Source organism: Macaca mulatta, chromosome 6 (genome assembly GCF_049350105.2).
Source record: "Macaca mulatta isolate MMU2019108-1 chromosome 6, T2T-MMU8v2.0, whole genome shotgun sequence".
Taxonomy (NCBI): Eukaryota; Metazoa; Chordata; class Mammalia; order Primates; family Cercopithecidae; genus Macaca; species Macaca mulatta.
The window spans coordinates 9,750,616-9,770,079 of NC_133411.1; the positions used below are offsets into that span (position 1 = coordinate 9,750,616).

A 19,464-nucleotide genomic window follows, 5' to 3' on the forward strand; every position below is an offset into this window, starting at 1 on the left:
CTCTAATGCTTGATTTTGATCCAAAAGCAATTATGTTCATACATTTTCATGAAAATCATAATATAGCTGTAAAATGACCAACTTACAGACATTTATGGACAGTCTGTCAGACCAGGCATAAGCTGTCTTTGTTAACTTTAGATACTAAGAAAAGGAACTTTCTGCAAGTATAAAGCTTCACATTTACATGGATACATGTGTATACAAGACATTTATATAAATCAAATTGAATGAACGACCTGAAATGTGTTCTTAATAGCAGAAACAGAGTGAATGTAATTATTTCTTTTGGATTTCCTGTAAAAAATTCATACAGGATGTGGTCAAGTCACCTTTATCATGGTTAACACAAAATTAAAAGGCTGCTCTCTGAAGTGTAGATCAAACTCAGGTGCACCAAAGAATGAATTCTGGGCATCTCAGGACACAGCAATTCTGAGGGAAATCTACTGAATTCTCAAAAGCGTGTTGCAAAATCTCCATTCTACACTCAGCTTTTGCTTCCAAAGTTCTGCCACCTAGGACCTCAGTCCCTCATTCTGAGCAGTGGCATAGATTCCAGCATGGAATATGCCCTCTAACAGAATAAAGTATGCCCTGGCAGTTGTGTGCAGGGCCAGCTTCTACCCACCTGTGAGTTTTCAGGGATTTGTGAGCTGGTTGACATTACTGGTAGCTTGAAACCAGAGGCAGTGGGAGAATAGTATACACCACGGAAATTGGAAAGGACAATTTCACATAGAAATTCCTCAGACAATGTTGAAGAAGCCTTTCCAGCTTGCTTCTGGGCCTCATGTACGCCCTTCTAAGAGAGGGAGACTTGTGAGTCATGACTTTTCATGCTTGCCTTTGGTCCTCTGGACGTGGCCTCTTTACAGTTCTGGGGCCTCTGGAGGCTCCTGCCCGGAGTGTCTTTGGCTTATTCAGGGGTTGCCTCTGGTCTGAGGCTGTGGAGTCCTTCCTGTCACTTGTGCATAAATTTCCTTCCTTATGAAATATAAGAAGCCCATGGTGGCCACACATCAGCTAGGCTAGCATGAACAATGGTACAGGTGGTGTCCATAGCTCCCACTCCTGGATCTGTCTTCAGTTGGTGCCAAACTGAGAAGGGCAAGAAAACAGCCTCAAAGTCCCCCAAAGTTAACCCTCAAAGTATTTTAAGTCTTCGTATATATCCCATTTTCTCTTCACAGGTTTGTTAATAAAATGTTAAACTTATGTTGTAATTAACATTCTCCCAAATCTACCAACTCCCCCACTAAACCTTCAAGTTGATAAACTCAATTTCCTTCTACTTCTTCTCCATTATAAATACCATTTAAAAAACATTCTTCAAAATCTCAAAGGCCTTGCCTCCAGTTTGCTGAAATCTGTTGCTCACAACATGTAATTACTTTGTGTTACACTTTCAGGCATTTCCTTGGATCTGAATCATCCATAAGCATTACCCCAAAATCACGTCCTTTCCTTTCATTTTGTCTTGTACATTTTCCAGGTTCCACCTTTTGTATGGGAGCCAGATTGTGATGGTTAATCTTATGCATCAACTTGGCTTGACCAATGTGCCCACATACTTGGTCAAACATTATCTTGTAAAGGTGTTTTTTTTTGTTTTTGTTTTTGTTTTTCTGAATGAGATTAACGTTTAAATTAGTGGACTGTGAGTAAAGCACATTACTCTCCATAATGTGGGTGGGCCTCATCCAATCAGTTGAAGGCCTTTCCTAGAACAAATACTGACCTCCCTGAGCAAGATGAAATTCAGCCAGAAGAAGCCTTGGAACTCCAGCAACTCTTCTCTGGGTCTCCAGCCTGGCTGCTCCCCAAGGTTTTGGGGAGCAAGCCTCCACAATACACAAGCCAATTCTTAAATCAATCCTACATATCTATTTCTCTCTCCCTCCCTCTCTCTTTCCCTCACTTTTCATCCTGTTGGTTCTGTGTCTCTTGAGAACCATGAGTAATACACATAGATGCTAGATCTTCTTCCCCTTTTCTCCTTTCTCTGTCTCCCTCAATATCTTTGGGACCCTCACTGTACCACTTTCTCTCTGACCCCGGGAAGTAACATTTCCCAGTGGGGAAGGTTTTAGAGAACCAGCCCCACATTCTTTTTGCTAGCTCAGGAACCAGGTTCTCCCTGCAGCTCTTCCTCACACCTGCCTTCTTCTCACACCACCCACATCCTCATACTGACCCCCTCCTAGCACCTGTCCCCAGTACCTGACCCTCTCCTTCCTCCTGATCCATTCTGGTTCCTTGCCCCCCTCCTCCCACCTGCCTCCCTCTTAACACTCGTCCCTCCTTAAACCTGTCCCCTCCTGGCACCTGCCCCATTCCTCCTACCCAGCCCCTCCTAGAACCTGCTCTCTCCTCACCCTTCTCCCCTCCTCATACCCGCCCCATTCCTTGCCCCTGCACCTCTGCTCATGCCTGCCCCCTCCTCACACCTGCTGCTCAACTCTAACTCCTCTTCCTCTCCTTTCATTCCTCTTCCTTCCATCACTTGGCATCTATCCTCCTTATCTATCCCACTCCCCAGCTAATGTCCCTGCCATTTTGGGGCACATGCAGCTCAGCTGGCTTCATTTGGCTGCGAATGTGGGTCTACTTTCAACCCTGCAGCTGTGTAGTTGCTGGGAGTCCTTGGGATAAAGCAGCTCCCCTCCCTCTTCACAGGTAACTTGCTGGGCTCCTGTACTCCTCCCAGAGACAGGTGATGCTGCTCCTGACTACACATGCCATGTGCACAGTTCCTTATTGTTTCTATAGCTTTCCTTGGCTGTGCACTGCCATGGCTCCAACACATCTCTGTTTCTTCACAGAAAGCACAAGAAAGGCCACCTCCATCTGCCCCTTTAATGAGGTTATACTTCACACACTTCCCAGGCCCTGCCCATTGTGACTGTGGAGCTGTTTGCTCTCCTCTCCCCTGGTGTCCGTCTCTTCTGTAGTCACTATTTCCCATTAAGGGAGTAGGGGACGTAGGCCCTAGATATGAAATCAGCACTAAGTTTTGGTCTTTAATGATCTTAGATTCCCTGCTTCCTATTGACTTGTTGCAGAAGCAAATCTCAATTCAGATAGCTAGCTTCCAGGAATAAATCCTACAGTAATTATGTTCTCAGGGATTAATTAATCAAACAGGTATTCTGGTCTTCCCTGCATATTATTTCTCAGAAGCCACCTCATGTTTCTTCTAAAATCCCTCAGCTTCATCTTCCCCTGAAAGATTTCCCTACTGCATGGCTCTCCCACCCATCCTGTTTCCCCTAGGCTGTGGGGGCCATGCACCCAGGGAAGGGTTTGCTGTCTTCTACTGGCTTCCCTCCACTTCATTTTTTACCAGCCTGTCTACTCTCCTACTAAGCATTCTCATCTTCCAATGCTCCAATGAGCACTCTGATTTCTCTGGTCAAAGTAGGAGAAAGGGTTTTGCTGTGTGCATTTTCAGATTCATACACACTCTACAGTTACCATCTCTGCACAACCTACTCAGTAGCCTCTGCAATGGTCAGTTACATGTGCTACCATTCAGTGACCACTAGAGATTGCTCTGAAGAGAAGACACTGAGATGTGCTAGAAGATTCCAGGCTGGTTTCTCTGTGTGAGGATGGTTGTTGCAGGGGCAGTGATGGGCTGGAACTGGTCAGATGCAGCTCAGCACTGATTGTGAATGTTGAAGACTTTTACAAGGCAATTGTTAAACCATCGGCAACTGCCTTGAAATTACCCAGGGTGGAGGTATTGACATAACAGAAATCACTAAACCTACAAATCTGTTTTTGGTTTTGCGCTATTGTTTTCTAGAAAGCTAGTCTGCCAGCACATGAGTGAGGGTGAGTGTTCTACCAGTTTCTGGTTCTTTTTACAATAGTGATGTTTCCTGGGTTCTCCATGTGAGGCAGAGAAAGAGATAGAGAGAGAGAGAAGTGAGGGGTGGAAGGAGAGAGAGAGAGGGAGGAAAAGAGAGACAGGTCAGACAGAGGAAGAAGGATTGCTAGTTTCTTGGACATGTACTACAGCGCAGTAGTGACTGCACCCTCTTCCTCCCTTCCTAACTAGGGCTACTGATATGGTTTTGTGTCCCCACACAAATCTCATCTTGAATTGTAATCTCTACATATCCAAAAAGGCACCTGGTGGGAGGTGATTGGATAATGGGGGCAGTTTCCCCCATGCTGTTCTTGTGACAGTGAATTCTCATGAGATCTGACGGTTTTATAAGGGGTTCTTCCCTTTTCTCTTGGCACTTCTCCTTCCTGCCACCTTGTGAAGATGGTGCCTTGCTTCCCTTTTGCTTTCTGCCATGATTGGATGCTTTCTCAGGCCTCCCTGGCTATGCTAAACTGTGACCCAATTAAACCTCTTTCTTGTATAAATTACCCAGTCTTGGGCAGTTCTTTATAGCAGTGTGGAAACAGACGAATACAGCTACTCCGCCTGGTCAACCTCCTTCCATCATTGGGACAACCTCTTCTCATCAAGGGTAACAGACCCAGAGCCTGTCTACCCAAGTCTGAAATAGGGTCATCTCCCTGTTTAAGTCTTGGATATGCTATGGCAGCCATACCATAGCAGTGATACCATACCACTGTTTGCACATGCCCGTCATCACATGCCCTATGATGTGAAAACATGTTTACTGGTGTGTTTGCTTTAGTTGATTGTCACCACTTGACCAACTTGGAAGCCGAAACCTAATTTTATTTACTTTGAATATGTACAGCCTCACTCTGTGTCTAAATATCACAGACTGTCATTAGATTTTATTATTCATATGAAGAAACAAGAGAAGAAAAAAAGGAGAATCTCCAAAAAGGAACGAACATCTGGGGAATAATAAGAGACTGAGGAAATTCTTTAAGCCCAACAGGTCCAGAGCAGTGAGAACAACGACTACCTCAGCAGGAAAGTAGGAGCAGAACATGGGGCAGGTTGGAAGAAGCCAGCCTGTCTCTGGAACCAGGAAGGGGCAAAATTCACAGGCTACTTTAAGTTAGAAAATTTCCAGACTCCTTGTGTTAGAAGAAATTGTTGATCTAAATTAAGTTCATCTCAATTTGTTTAAGGGATTACTTTTACATTGATTAGATATGTTTAATTTAAATGGGCAAGTGATCTTTAAATGCCTTACTATTCTGCAAGCAAAATTGTCATTAAGCAGTCCTGTCTTATAACAGTGTAACAGGTTGTAAAGGGATGGAGCCCTGCCAACTGCCTGGACATTACTTTCATGCACAGACAGACACTAACTACACTGTATTGGGTGGACCTGCACAGTTACCTACAGCATGAATGTGTGGAGGCTGTGTGGGAAACAGAGTAGTGTGGTGTCCTAGGTGTGTAACTGTTTCTTTCTCTTTCTCCCAGAGGGTTCTCAGCTTGGCCTGCCCATAGCCCACTGTCTGCTGCTTGGGGATCCTGGTTCTACCACAGGCTTTTAACTTGCACAGACAACTCCCCTTCATTACATAAACACACACACACACAAACACACACATACACACACACACACACACACACAGTGATAGTTGATACTCATTTGATCAATGTTAATTCTAGAAAAATTGACATAATATTCCCCATTCAGTGGATAAGAAAACTGGGGTGAAGACTTACCTCAACTTCTATGACTAACCAGGGTCAGAATTGGAAATACCGTGTTTGTCCTCTTGCTCCCAGATGCACCTGTCTCTGAGCGCACCAAGGGTGTCTCCATTTGGGCCACTGAACTCCAGCCTCCCAGGGTGAAGTCCCTGTCTTGAGGCTGAGTGGGTAATAAGAGGATAATTCCCACTTCCAAGTCAGTGAACAAAACCTACTGCCCTGCATGACCCAATGCTCATGATTTAAGTGGATTAATTACAATTGTCTGTGTGTTTCTGGCATAAAATGAACAAAGACTGTAAACAGATTTCATGAGAAAAAATTTAAAATTTAGATATATCAATATTTTTTCCCAATTTGGAAATGATTTCCAATGTAGTCTTTCTCAGCTTCTATGGTTGTGTTTTTATTATTAACTGATGGTCTATTTGGAACTAAATTATTGTTGAGGAATTAATTGGACTTATTATAATTTTAAATGAGTACATTTGAACAAAAATTAGTTTGTAATCAACTAAGTATGGAAATGTATAAAAGAGTGACATCCAACTGGGACCAGCCTAAGGTGCCCCAGTGGTGGAACCCATCTGCTTTTAAAAGTTGTATGTTTTCTGCAAATAAAAAGAAATGTGGAAGTATAGTTCAAAGGTAAAAATGTAAATTTACACTAATGCATAGATTTTAAGATAGAAAATCAAAGCCATCTGAATACAGAGTACATATACATGATCATACACACAGCCACTTAGTCTTATGTATATAACTCTCTCTCTCTCTCTCTCACCCACACACACACCCCCACACCCACGCCCACACACACACATACACATACACAGAGAAACACTCAGTGGGGCACATACATCTGTATGCACATGCACAAACTCCAAACACCATTCTCTTACTTTGTGGAGAAATACTAAATAAAATATTATGAAAAACTAAAAACAATTTTAAAAATCACAACTCTAACAATATAAACATAGCCTAACATTAATTCTGGTGCAACTTCTATGCCCTGATGTTGACACTGGTGGACAGAAACGTGAGCTAGGAGGCGCTGTCTTCGCCAAGGATGTTTTTACATTGCTGTATCTGTCAGCCTCTTTGAGGATCAAGCACAGTTATTTTTTTTTTCCTTGTCCTTTTTATCTCAATTCTACATTTCACATTAGAAAATAATCCAACCTAATGTCTGCCCCAGGGAAATCTCTCTAGATTCATACATTTATTGATAGAGTAGGTCACATGGAAATTTAATCTAATATAGGTTTAAGTGGAAAGAATAAGAACAGGCACATTTATTATTTCTATATATCCCCAAACCAGCCAAGCTGATGTTATTTTGAGATCTCTGCAATGGAATTTTTTAAAAAAGAGTATTAAGTAAAACGGAGCCTGCATCATAATTTAATGATTCTGCTAATGTGCTTCTTGATTTTAATCTACTATACATCCATTGCAATTATGTAGTGGAATTATTTAATGTGATTTTGCCTGTCTGAATCTATTATTTTTCCACAAGAAGCTGTCTGGAAAATACCAAAACGTATATCACCTGACAGGCAAATAGATTTCCATTCTCAGCAAAGTATAATATGTAATTTAAATTCATTATCTGAGGATGTGAGATCACATTAAATATATAGAAAATAATCTTTCTGGTCGGGGGCAGCTGAATTTTTACTATCAAAATAGATCAGATTTCCATAATATTAACAGTTTCATTATCTTGAGAAAAGAAGAAAAGTGCTATTTTTATCAGCCCACTTGCATTGGTTGGATTCTAGTATGTATTTCAAATTTGTCCACAGCTGTTTAGCATTAAAACCAATGAGACTGATTACATTATAGAAGGTTCCCTCCTTCTATACCTTGGAACATATTGGCTGCAATGGTCTGAATGTTGATGTCCTCTCCCCCACATTAATATGTTGGAATCCAATGTGATCATATTAAGAGGTGGGGCCTCTGTGAAACGATTAAGTCATGAGCTCCATCCTCATAAATAGTCTCCTTCTCGCCCTTAGGAAAGAGGCTCAGTGCCAGCGAGCTCCCTTGCCCTTGCCCCCTTTGTTTTGTTAAGGCACCAGCAAGAAGGCGCCATTTTTGAAGCAGAGAATAAACTCTCACCAGACAACAAATTTATATTTTTTTTCTCAATTCTGATGTACTATAAGAATATAAATACTCCTTGCGTGAGACATTAGAATTCTAAATAGGATTAGTAGGACATCCTTTTTTTCTTTTCTTTTCTTTTTTTCCCTTGGGACCCCAGGATGTGCCCATCCTCAGGCCACAGACACTAGCCTTAGCTCAGGTCCCAGCCTCTAGGTGGGGTCCTAACACAAGCAGGCAGCCACCCCCAAGCCGTGACTGTGGTTCTCACTTTGGAATTTCATCAAACTGCCAGAGATATAGAAAGCTGGCGTCAGGTCCAGCAGGGTCAGCTGCCCCTCCCAGGGACAATGTGTTGCTCCCACCCACCACTGCCCAGGCCCGCTGTCTCCTCTGCCTCACTGACCCCCTGCCGAGTCTCCCCGTTCCTGAGCCAGCACTGCATTCATCCGGCTCTCTTTTTTAAATTATTATTATACTTTAAGTTCTGGGATACACATGCAGAATGTGCAGGTGTTTTACATAAGTACACACATGCCATGGTGGTTTGCTCCAGCCATCAACCCATTATCTACATTAGGTATTTCTCCTAATGCTATCCCTTCGTTTGCCCCCCCACCCCCCAACAGGCCCCAGTGTGTGATGTTCCCCTCCCTGTGTCCATGTGTTCTTATTGTTCAATTCCCACTTATGAGTGACAACATGTGGTATTTGGTTTTCTGTTCTTGTATTAGTTTGCTGAGAATGATGGTTTCCAGCTTCATCCATGTCCCTGCAAAGGACATGAACTCATCCTTTCTTATGGCTGTATAGTATTCGATGGTGTCTAATTAAACTAAAGAACTTCTGCACAGCAAAAGAAACTATCATCAGAGTGAACAGGCAATCTACAGAATGGGAGAAAATTTTTGCAGTCTATCCATCTGACAAAGGGCTAATATCCAAAATCTACAACGAACTTAAACAGATTTACACGTTAAAAAAAAATCAAAAAGTGGGCAAAGGATACGAACAGACACTTCTCAAAAAAAGACATTTATGAAGTCAACAAACATAGGAAAAAAGCTCATCATCACTGGTTGTTAGAGAAATGCAAAGCAAAACCACAATGAGATACCATCTCATTCCAGTTAGAATGGTGATCATTAAAAAGTGGAAATGACAGATGCTGGAGAGGATGTGGAGAAACAGGAATGCTTTTGCACTGCTGGTGGGAGTATAAATTAGTTCAACTATTACGGAAGATGGTGTGGCAATTCGTCAAGGATCTAGAACCAAAAATACCATTTGACCCAGCAGTCCCATTCCTGGGTGTATACCCAAAGGATTATATATCATTCTATTATAAAGACACATGCATACGTATGTTTATTGCAACACTGTTCACAATAGCAAAGACTTGGAAACGACCCAAATGCCCATCAATAATAGACTGGATAAAGAAAATGTGGGACATACGTTTAACAACTCTAAAAAGTAACTTTAATTTTAAAAATATTTACAAGCATTATCAACCCTATTCTCTGCAGCAGGTTTATTGGAGGTGAAGCAGTGGAAGAACAAGACTTGGAGAGCTTTGGTTGTGTCTCTCTTACTCTCCAGAAGTATGAAAAAATAAATTTTCATTGTTCAAGCCGCCAAGTTTGTGGCACTTTCTTACAGCAGCAATAGCTCACTAATACGCAAGCATGTTTTTATTGCAGAAAGAATTTTGTCTTATAAAATATCAGAATTATGTTTGTATAGGTTGTGATTTAAAGAGCTATAATGTGTATTGAAATCTTCAGCACATTCATAGAAAACACATGAGACTTAATGTAATCATTCTCTTAAAATATTTAGTAGGGTAGGAGACTTTTAATCTGAACTTGGCACTTTAAAATTCCTGGATTATATTGTTGCACTAGATATAGATAGATAGATAGATAGATAGATAGATAGATAGATTTAATTCATTTTGCATACAACTATCTAGTGGGATATATGTAATGTAATAGGCAAAATATAGATAGTATACTATATATTATAATTTATGCTGTATAATAGATATTATATATATATACATATATATTCATATATTATGATACATATATGATACATATGATATGATACATATGATATAATATATATGTATCATATTATCATATATGTATATTATATATCATGTTTGTATGTGTGTATTCCATCAAATATTAGTATTTTTAGACAAAATGAATAGGCTTGCCTAAAATTTTATCTTTAAAATATCTTGGTTTTAATGTCAATAATTTGTTTGCATCATTCATCCCAAATTTAGTTTTAAGGAAGAGGAACAGGACTAGTCAATTCAATATGGGTGTACCACAGAAAAATCATATTATGATGTATAATGTTGTTGAATGTGGCCTTGGGAAATAAGAATTGTTAAACTATTTTAATCCTTTAGAGAACTTTGATCCTTTAGAGGCTATCAGTAAATATTGCATAAAATATAAGCAACTTTTTTAGTAAAATAATGAAGACATCTTTTCCAAATTGAATTTTAGTGAGTTTTTGTACACATCAAATGTCCTAAGGAATTACTGGGATAAAAATTATTACATTAATCATATTGCTAGATCTCAATATTAAAATATTTCTGCACTATAAATTGTCATGAACACTCAGCAAAGTCAGCATGGACTGACACAATTTGGTTCAGATGTTGAGATTGATGGTTACACACACACACACACACACACACACACAAAAACACACACACACAAAAAAACAATCCAAGAGGTATGATAAGGTTTATCACTTACATAATTGAGGCTTTTCTGAGTATAGAATGGCAGATCCACTCAGCAGTTCCAAAATCTCCTAGGAGAATAAGGAAAAGAGAGTAGCCTGTGGCTATTACTATGGTTAGAGGTTGGGGTCAGGGTGATGGTACTTAACACAACAGGGGCTTCTGTGAATTGAATATCCCCATTGCACTGGCTGACTCCAAAGTACAGAGAATCTTCCTTATCAGCTTTCTTATCAGCTTGCCCAGATGTGTGACACAAAGAGAAGACAGAGGGGTAAGGCTCAAAATCTGTCAGCAGCCAAATGTCAAAAAGTGAAATCAGACTCCTTATAACAGAAACATAATGTTAACTTAGTTACGAGATCTAATCCATTTACTATACTCTTAAATTAGACTTGTTAAATATTTTATTTACTAATTTGAAATCTATATTCACAATTGATAACTATGTTTTACTTTTTATTTTAGGAGTACTATTTCAAGTTTTGGAATTGGATTGTGTAGGCTAGCTTCATAAAATGATATTGTAAATTTCCTTTTATTCTTCTTATAGTAGAACAGTTAAATAAATTAGTAATTATTTGTTTATTGAAAGTTTTGTAAAATCCCAATTCCAGAGTTCTTTGATGGCATTTTTATATCTTCCATTCCTGCTAAGTAATGTATTTAGATTTGACATAGTTGACTCTCTATGTGTGTTCGTATGTGTATGAAAATATGCACATATATATGGATATAGATGTATGCTTGATATATAGAGATAGAGAAATACACACATAATTGTTTTCTAGAAATTTTCAAATTTATCACACAAAGTTCTACACTGAATTCTTTTAAAATGTTTTCTTGTTATATTGCTTTCACTGGTCTTACTATTATTTGTTCCAACTTTTTTTTGATAGTTTTTTGACTCTGAGAAATTTACTTAAACTTTCTAAGCCTCAGTTTTCTTATTTATAAATTGCGACGGATAAAACCTAAGGTGTGAGTTTTCTTTTGTTGTGTGTCAAATTACCACAAACTTGGTGATTTAAGACAACACACTCTTATTATCTCACCATTTCCATGAGTACAGTGTCTGGGCACAGCTTAACTGAGTCCGCTGTGCAGGGTCTCACCAGGCTACAGTCAAAGTGTTGACCAGGGTTGGCATCTCATCTGAGGTTCAAGATGGTCTTTTAAGCTCATGTGGTTGGTAGTGGAGTTCAGTTCCTTACAGTTGAAGGACTGAGGTGGTTGACTTCTAGAGACTTCTCCCCTCACCCCAATTTCCAGCCATGTGGCAGTCTCCACAAAATGGAACTTTCCTTTTCCATTTTGGTAAGAAGCCAATTCTTGCCTCTTACCACCACCACTTCATCTGAAAGGCTAAACTGATTAAGACAGGCCACCCAGAATAATCACCCTTTGATTAACTCAAAGTCAACTGATTAAGAACCATAATCACATCTGCAAAATGTCTTTACCTTTGCCATATAATGGCAGCAATATCCATCACACTCCTTCTGCACACAGTCAAGGAGCTGGATTACGGGAAGTGAGAACATCAGGGGGTGGGAGTCTTGAGGGTCATCTTAGAATTCTGCCTACTGCACCTACCCAGAAGGGTTGATGATACTTGTCAGTGACTTACTGAGGTAATATCCATAAAGATGCAGTGCACCATCTCAGCAAACTGAATACACTTCTCAGGTTCTGACCAATTCTATGCCCTGAGAGATCTCTTTATGCAGCACCTTTCCTGTCTGACCACAGAAGGGCTATGTGGGTGCTGGGAGTGTGCAGGGCCTTTGCCAGAAGAACATTGGAGGCTCCCTTGTCTCTCTTGCTCTTCCGTGGCACAGACTTTGGATAGATTAAGTCCTGGTCACTCTTTTATCCTCATACACCATGATCAGGGTCTGATTTCAGCTTAGGTCATTTTTCTACTTGCCCAGAAACTACAACCTGGATGTGACCTGGTTTCCTCCATAGAGCACTAGATGTACCCAGGAAGATCATTCAAGGTCCAGCACCAACCAGGCCTGAAACAACACTCCAGAGAGGGGCAGAGCTGTGCCCTGGAGCCTTGCAGGACGTCAGCCCAAGGGAAGGATTTCTGAGCTGCTGGGTTTTGAGAATTTCAACCCTTAGAATTACTGCAGCAGCTTACTGAGGTCATACAGCCTCTCAGTCTCTTTTTTGTATACTAAATCTCTTTTTCTAGACATAAAGGGTCTTCTTCAAAGAAATTTTAGCTGAGCCATTTCAGTCAATTTACGCTAGCTTTTCAAAAGTAAGAAAAATTCTTGAACAGATCAAACTTGCAGAAGTGAAAAGGAACCAAGCACAGGAGTTTCAGTAGGGTTAAAACCTGCTGTTAACTATAAATACTTTCAAATTTTATTCCCTCCCCTAGTACAGAGCAGCTCTCCACATAGATCCACAAATTTTATTTTTTCATCACATAAGTGTTCAATAAACTTTGTGTCTTCCTTAACGCTATGCTGTTCTGGTGGACTGAACTATTGACTAGCCATGTGGCATGTTAAGTCAGAGCCTCCTTCTCTGCAAAGTCCTCTTCATTTCTGGTCTTATTTTTCCTCACACACCTGGGAGGAAAAAGAACTAACTGCAGGTAGACCTCTGCCCAAACCAGCTCTTTCTAGTTCCAAGGCCTCCTGCAAATCCTTTAATTCTGCTTTCTAAACTCGCATAATAATATAACCACTTGAGGACAACACAACTATCTGATAGTGATGCAACCACATCCAAAACCTATTGCAATGTCCAGCATACAGCTGAGGCACTTGAGGCTCTGAGAGAGGGAATGATCTGCCTAAGCCAGCCCTGGGCAGAGCTAGGACTGAACACAAGTCCTCCTCCTCCAAAGTTGGGAGTTTCATAGGGGACTGTCATGGCCCCTTTCCTACACTAGTCAAATTGGGATCAGCCCAATTTATAGGATCAGCCCATTTATGTCTCATGTCCCCATTATATCTCATGGGTAACTTGGTAGTGGTAGTCCCTAGGACATTATTCATATTTTATGAAACGATGGTGACACATTTCATTGATTCTCTTGGAAGAGCAAGGTGTAAGGATGGAAAGATGAATTCTACTCAGACTGGCTGCCCCCAAAGAGACAAAGAAACAGACTTTAGGCCAGGGTCTTTTTCTATCTTTTCTACACTCAAGCAGAGAAAGTTCTGTGCTGAAAGAAAGCCACAGCCACTTAGAACACAAGACCCAGTAGCCAAGGATTTCCTATAATATAAATGAATAAATGCTCCTTGTTTTCACTCAGTGCAGGTGTGTTAGCAATCTATGCATATTAAATACACTTACAAATGTATTATATCCTTTATACTAAAGAAATTTATGACTCTGCCTAAATTATGTGGCCTTGCAAATGTTCCCACGCATTCTGGCTCTTGGCTTTAATAAAATCCTTTGCCTTTGCTGTCATCCACACAATGTAACAGTGGGTTATCTTCTATTATTTTATAATTGGTTTTCATTGTCCTATAATTGATTTCTGTCTGAATCTTACCACTAAAATTATGTTGGAAATCACCCCAGCAACTTAAAGGAAAAAAAGAAAATCACCATCTTCAATTAGGTAATGCTTATAAACAAACATTACCGACCTTGCCAACATCCTACTTTGGTTGCCCTGGAAAGGGGAAGAAGACGTGGCTGGAGAAGGAATAAGACCAGGATGAATGGCCTTGGTTTTCCTTGTTCTAATTCTTGTCCAGGGAATTCTTGGATTGAGACAGAGAGAGAGAGAGAGAGAGAGATTGTATGTTGATATTTTATATATATGTGTATATGTGCATATATATATTTATTTGCTGTCTTTGTTGTCATTAGAAATGGTGCTTGCATTGTTATAAATGAGAAAGACAAACTAAAGTCTTCCCTTTAATTGATTAAAGTTAAATAACTTTAATAATAACTTCAGACAGAGAGATAAACTACCAATAATTTAGAGAATTAAAAGGTAGCTGATGATCAAGACAGTATTAAAATCTCCTTCACTTTGACTAAAATTTAGATAGGTCTTCCTAACACTAGGTCCCTGACCTCCCCCTCTTTTTAGAGCATTTATTAAAAAAAAAAAAAAAAACCACACACTTCTAATTATAAACTCTTACTTTGTTCCTTAGAAATTTAATTTAATTTTTTATATGAAAGTTGCCAGAATCAAAATGGAATCACTAATGTTAAATAAAACTCTGACAAATAGAGCCAGGGAAACCATGAAGAGAAAGTTTTGTTTGCATGCCTGATAATGAAAAAGACTATAAAAAAGAAAGCCTTGCACAAAGGCCATCACAACCTTGCACAAAAAATACTTCTGCAAGGACATCTGCCCAGCAACTGCTTGTCCAACCTTGCACTGGAGTCACCCTTTTATGGATCATGGTAGCCAAGGATAATGATGTCGTGCTTCTCATTTTTTCTTTAAAAACCTTTGCCTTTCTTTACCTCCCAGAATAGGATACATACAAATACATTTATACAGCCCAAGTATTCTCATTGTAATGCTCTATTTCCAAACAAACATCTTTTTCTTTCAGGGAGACTCTGTGTTTGTAATTTAGATTGATGCTTAAAAAGCCCCTTGAGAGTTTCAAAATCTAGAAATGTCTTTCTCAAGGACCTGGGAGCACTCCCTCTCACATGCAATCATCCAGGGAGACAAGGCCCCCCTCTCTCAGTCTTTGTGAAGGGTGGGAGCCTAAATTCAATGGGGCCCCTTACTCCAAGTTGTAAAGTTATCTCAGGTCATGAAGATGTAAGAAAGTTTACCTTTCATTTAGGTTTGGCCAACTGGCAAACACAGATGGCCTATGGTCATCCCTGACTCCAGCTGTTAACAATGCTAATGCCTCTTGCTTCAGCAGAGTTGAGTTCAGGCTATGATCTACTCCCCTATCGCAACAGCCTTGGATAAAGTCTTACTTACCTGTTTTTGTCTGGTGTACTTTTTGTACTAATAGTAGTAAAAATATATTTCAAGCTTTCAGAAAATATTTAAAATATAGGCCTGTAATCCCAGCACTTTGGGAGGCAGGCAGATCACAAAGTCAGTAGATCGAGACCATCCTGGCTAACATGGTGAAACCCCATCTCCACTAAAAATAAAAAAATAAAAAAAAATTTGCCGGGTGTGATGGCGGGCGCCTGTAGTCCCAGCTACTAGGGAGGCTGAGGTAGGAGAATGGCGGGAACCCGGGAGGCGGAGCTTGCAGTGAGCCGAGATGGCGCCACTGCACTCCAGCCTGGGCGACAGATCGAGACTCCGTCTCTAAAAATAAAAAAATGAAAAAAAAATGAAAAAATAATAAGTAAATGAATAAATAATAAAATAAAATAAAATACAGGAAAGTAAAAGAATATTAGAGCCAACACTATGAAACCACCACAAATATTGAACAGATGTTGACATGTTGGTAAAGATCTTTGGAACCCTTTCCCACTCTCCTCCCCAGAAGCAGCAACCATCATGGACCTGGTGTGCGGTTGCTGATGCCAGTGGGAAAGGGGAGAGACAGAGACTCAACCAACAGACCATGGCAATGGTGACCGGCTGAGAGCAATGTCTATGTCCCACTGGGTCAGAAGAGCAGGACTTACTGCCCTGGCAGAGGAGTGAGCTCTGGATGGTGATTCTGCACACTGGAACCCCCGCTTTTATCCGTCATTCCCCCAAGGACTTTTTGGAGAGAAGGAGTGGGGAGCTGGCCTTTCTGGGGCAGCTCCACTTAGAAACCAACTCCTAGGTTTGGGGACCTCAGAATTATTCTGGAGTTTAAGCAACACCTAGCATTAGTTTGCAGCACAGGCCAGGTGTCTTGAGAACGTAGTTCCTGTGGAGGTGGAGTTGGCTTTCTGTCGATTTGCATTTGGTCAACTCAGTTAATTAGAGATCAAAGCCAGAAAGAATGTTCCTGGGCTGAGGTCAAGTGTGGGATATTCTGTTTCTTATAAACAGCCCTAACTATGTGCCCACATCCACGAATTTCAGTTTAGTAGGCATCTTTTTCTCTGCCTGAAGGCAATTCAAAACTACAGAGTCTGCACTTTGCCCATAGGTAGAATCCTAGGGAAGGGCATGTGCAATTCTGTATTTATCAGACAGGGATGGGAGCCTGGGAGAACCAGACATAGCGCAGGTCCCCTGCTCTTCTTCAGCTGTATTTCCTGCCCCTAGGACTCAACTGACACCAATTTTAGTTGAGGAGTGGGGGAGTCGGGTTTTTCCAACATTGAATACTGTGCTCACGATGACTATCTTAGATTTTTGATCCTAGGGAGAAAGCTCCTCTCTCAGTAAAGCTGCGTTTTTCTCCTTTGCTAATTTATTTTCAATGCATTAACATTTTCCTATCAAGTCCTGTAAAGTTCAGCCACCATAAGCACTTGATGTGAATCCCAAGACACAACAGAAAACAATTTAATAAAATCCTTCCACGTCATCGTTCCTCTGTTTCTGGAATAAGAGTGAAACGTAAAGAACTTTGACAACCTCTACTAATCCTGCCTCAGCTGATCCCATAGTTAGCACCTCTCACTTGTCTTGCTGAAATCCAGGTGCCATTTTCTGGACCAGTTAGAGATTTTGGGGTACAAGTGACATAGGCTCGCTGGTTAATTCCAGTGAAGAGGAGACTCGTTGAACTGAGTAAGGGTAGCTGAACAATCAGTCCTCAAAAGTATGAGGCCCACAGAGGCTAGAGGCCCTGGGAAGTGAGACCCAATGGACAAGCCCTTCCAGGTGCAAAGTTTCAAATATTTCTGCTTTCCTGAAGAAGTGTGCACACTGTACACCATTGGGATGTTTGGTAGAGCTGGACTTGGTAGCAGATGGAGATCCTAAAGACAGCCTCTTTCCCTGCAATTGTAGCACACTTAAAATAACGTTTGAATTGTGAACCTCTTCCCCGGGTTCCAAGATATTTTAAGAAGATGTAGATTTAGAGTGATCAAACCTAACAAGAGACAGTTATCCACACTGTAGCTTTCAGGTCTTCTATTTATTAAGGAACCATTTCTGTAGGCTAGAGGATTAAGAGTGAGAACAGTCAATCATTGCTTCTGTATTTGCTACTTTGAAATCTTCTATATATCTCTGAACAAAAGAAATCTGTGTAGTCATCAGTCTGTATTTTGTTGGTAATTATTTATAAACTTTGCACAACAGCTTCGTGAAATTGCAATGTTTTCTTTCATATGTGTGATGTGTTTGATCTTAGCAAAACACTAGTGGCAACTGGAAAATCCAGGATGTTTGCCTTTAAGATTATATTAAAGGCAAAAATCACTTCTTATCCTCTAAGGCTTCTATTTAATTTCAACCATTGCCGTGTTTAATTGCAAAGAGAATTTGAAGATAAATCACATCATGTAAATCATGTAAAGCTTTAGAGAGTCTAGCTATATTGGCTTTAAATTATTGCATAGATTTTTTTTAACCTCACAACAGTGTTGACAGGTAGATCACAATGAATCAGTCTTCCTACTGTAAGTTCTCATTATTTAATATTAACACCTGCCCCAGGGGCTTGTAAAGTAATCATAAAGTTTTCCTAATGGATATTACATATAAAAGAGACTTTAGCACACATTTCTCTCTTCATTTCATCCAAGTGCATTACATCTTTCCTGATATGGTTTGGGTCTATATCCCTACCAAATCTCTTACTGAATTGTAATCCCCACATGTTGAAGGAAGGGCCCAGTGGGAGGTATTTGAGTCATGGGAGCAGACTTCCCCCTTGCTGTTTTTCTGATGAAGTTCTCATGAGATCTAGTTGATTAAAAGTGTGTAGCACTTCCCACTTCACCCTCTTTTCTGCTCTGCCATGGTAAGACGTGCTTGCTTCCCCTTTGTCTTCTGCTATGATTGTAAGTTTCCCAAAGCCTTCCAGCCATGCTTTCTCTACAGCCTGCAGAACTGTGAGTGAATTAAATGTCTTTTCTTCATTACCCAGTCACAGGTAGTTCTTCATAGCACTGTGAAAACATACTAATACACTTCATTTCTTCTTTCCTTTGTTCCTTACACCAAATCTGGAAAACTTCAAATAAAAACTTAGATACTATCTTCTTCTACTCCTTCCATAGAAAAGAGAATTATCAGGACCAAAAAAAATTAAAGTGACTTTCTTATAGTATAATGAAATTTAAGAAGGTGATATTTAGTCTCTTATGGACGAATAATAGAAGAAAATTCATCCTGAGAACTCTGTGAGAAAAATGTGGATCGAGGAATAGTTTCGTATCTATAATTAAAGGTATACTGTTTTAAGAAAACAAACAGTGTTTAATATTGACCAGAGAATATCAAATTGGTGGTATCATTAGTCTCCTAAGCAAGAAGTCAACTTCTTGCTTAGGAGACAGGAAATCCTAGCAATTTTATAGACAGCTATTTAATACAGAGTCCCTGCACCAGAGTTGGGGAAGCTGTCAAGCCACCACACGTACCAAATGGGATGATACGACTGCCCTCGTAATTCCATTGCAAAGCACAGTCTGCCATAAGCACATGAATTTGTGTGGTTAAGTTTTAGCTGGTTTGCTGTGATACTGGATGACTGTGGCCCACTGTGGCGATGATGTTGGCTGGGTCATTTAAATTCTCCCTTTTTTGATTCCTGATAAGGGAATTACAGCAATCTGTCACTTGTTGCCAACAGAGAAGATGCAGATAGTGGTGTGACTCCCTGCCAAGTCTGACTTCTAGAGAGCAGGCTGCCTCTCTGAGTTGGTTACTGTCAATAATGAGTTGGTGTCCTTTGCAGGTTGCTCCAGAATTTTGGTCTGATTTCTGTTTTTATATGGTCTGACTGTTGCCTGTATATTCAGACTCTCAGCGTGAAGACTATAGAGGGTCCACAGGCACAGAAATGGGATCTGACATGAGTTACAACCACAGGTTTCATCACTGCACCTGGTGTGCATCGTGGTTGCTCCA

The 19,464-nt window shown here is 40.3% G+C and overlaps 1 protein-coding gene across 1 annotated transcript in view; it reads right to left on the reverse strand.

Moving 5' to 3' along the window:
- Positions 1–19,464, reverse strand: part of LOC114679013 (uncharacterized) — a 141,501-nt gene that overhangs the window by 98,277 nt on the left and 23,760 nt on the right. Inside the window, exon 2 of the mRNA XM_028850058.2 lies at positions 10,510–10,567. Within this exon, the coding sequence (XP_028705891.2) occupies positions 10,510–10,567 (58 nt within the window). The remainder of the gene's footprint in view (positions 1–10,509; positions 10,568–19,464) is intronic.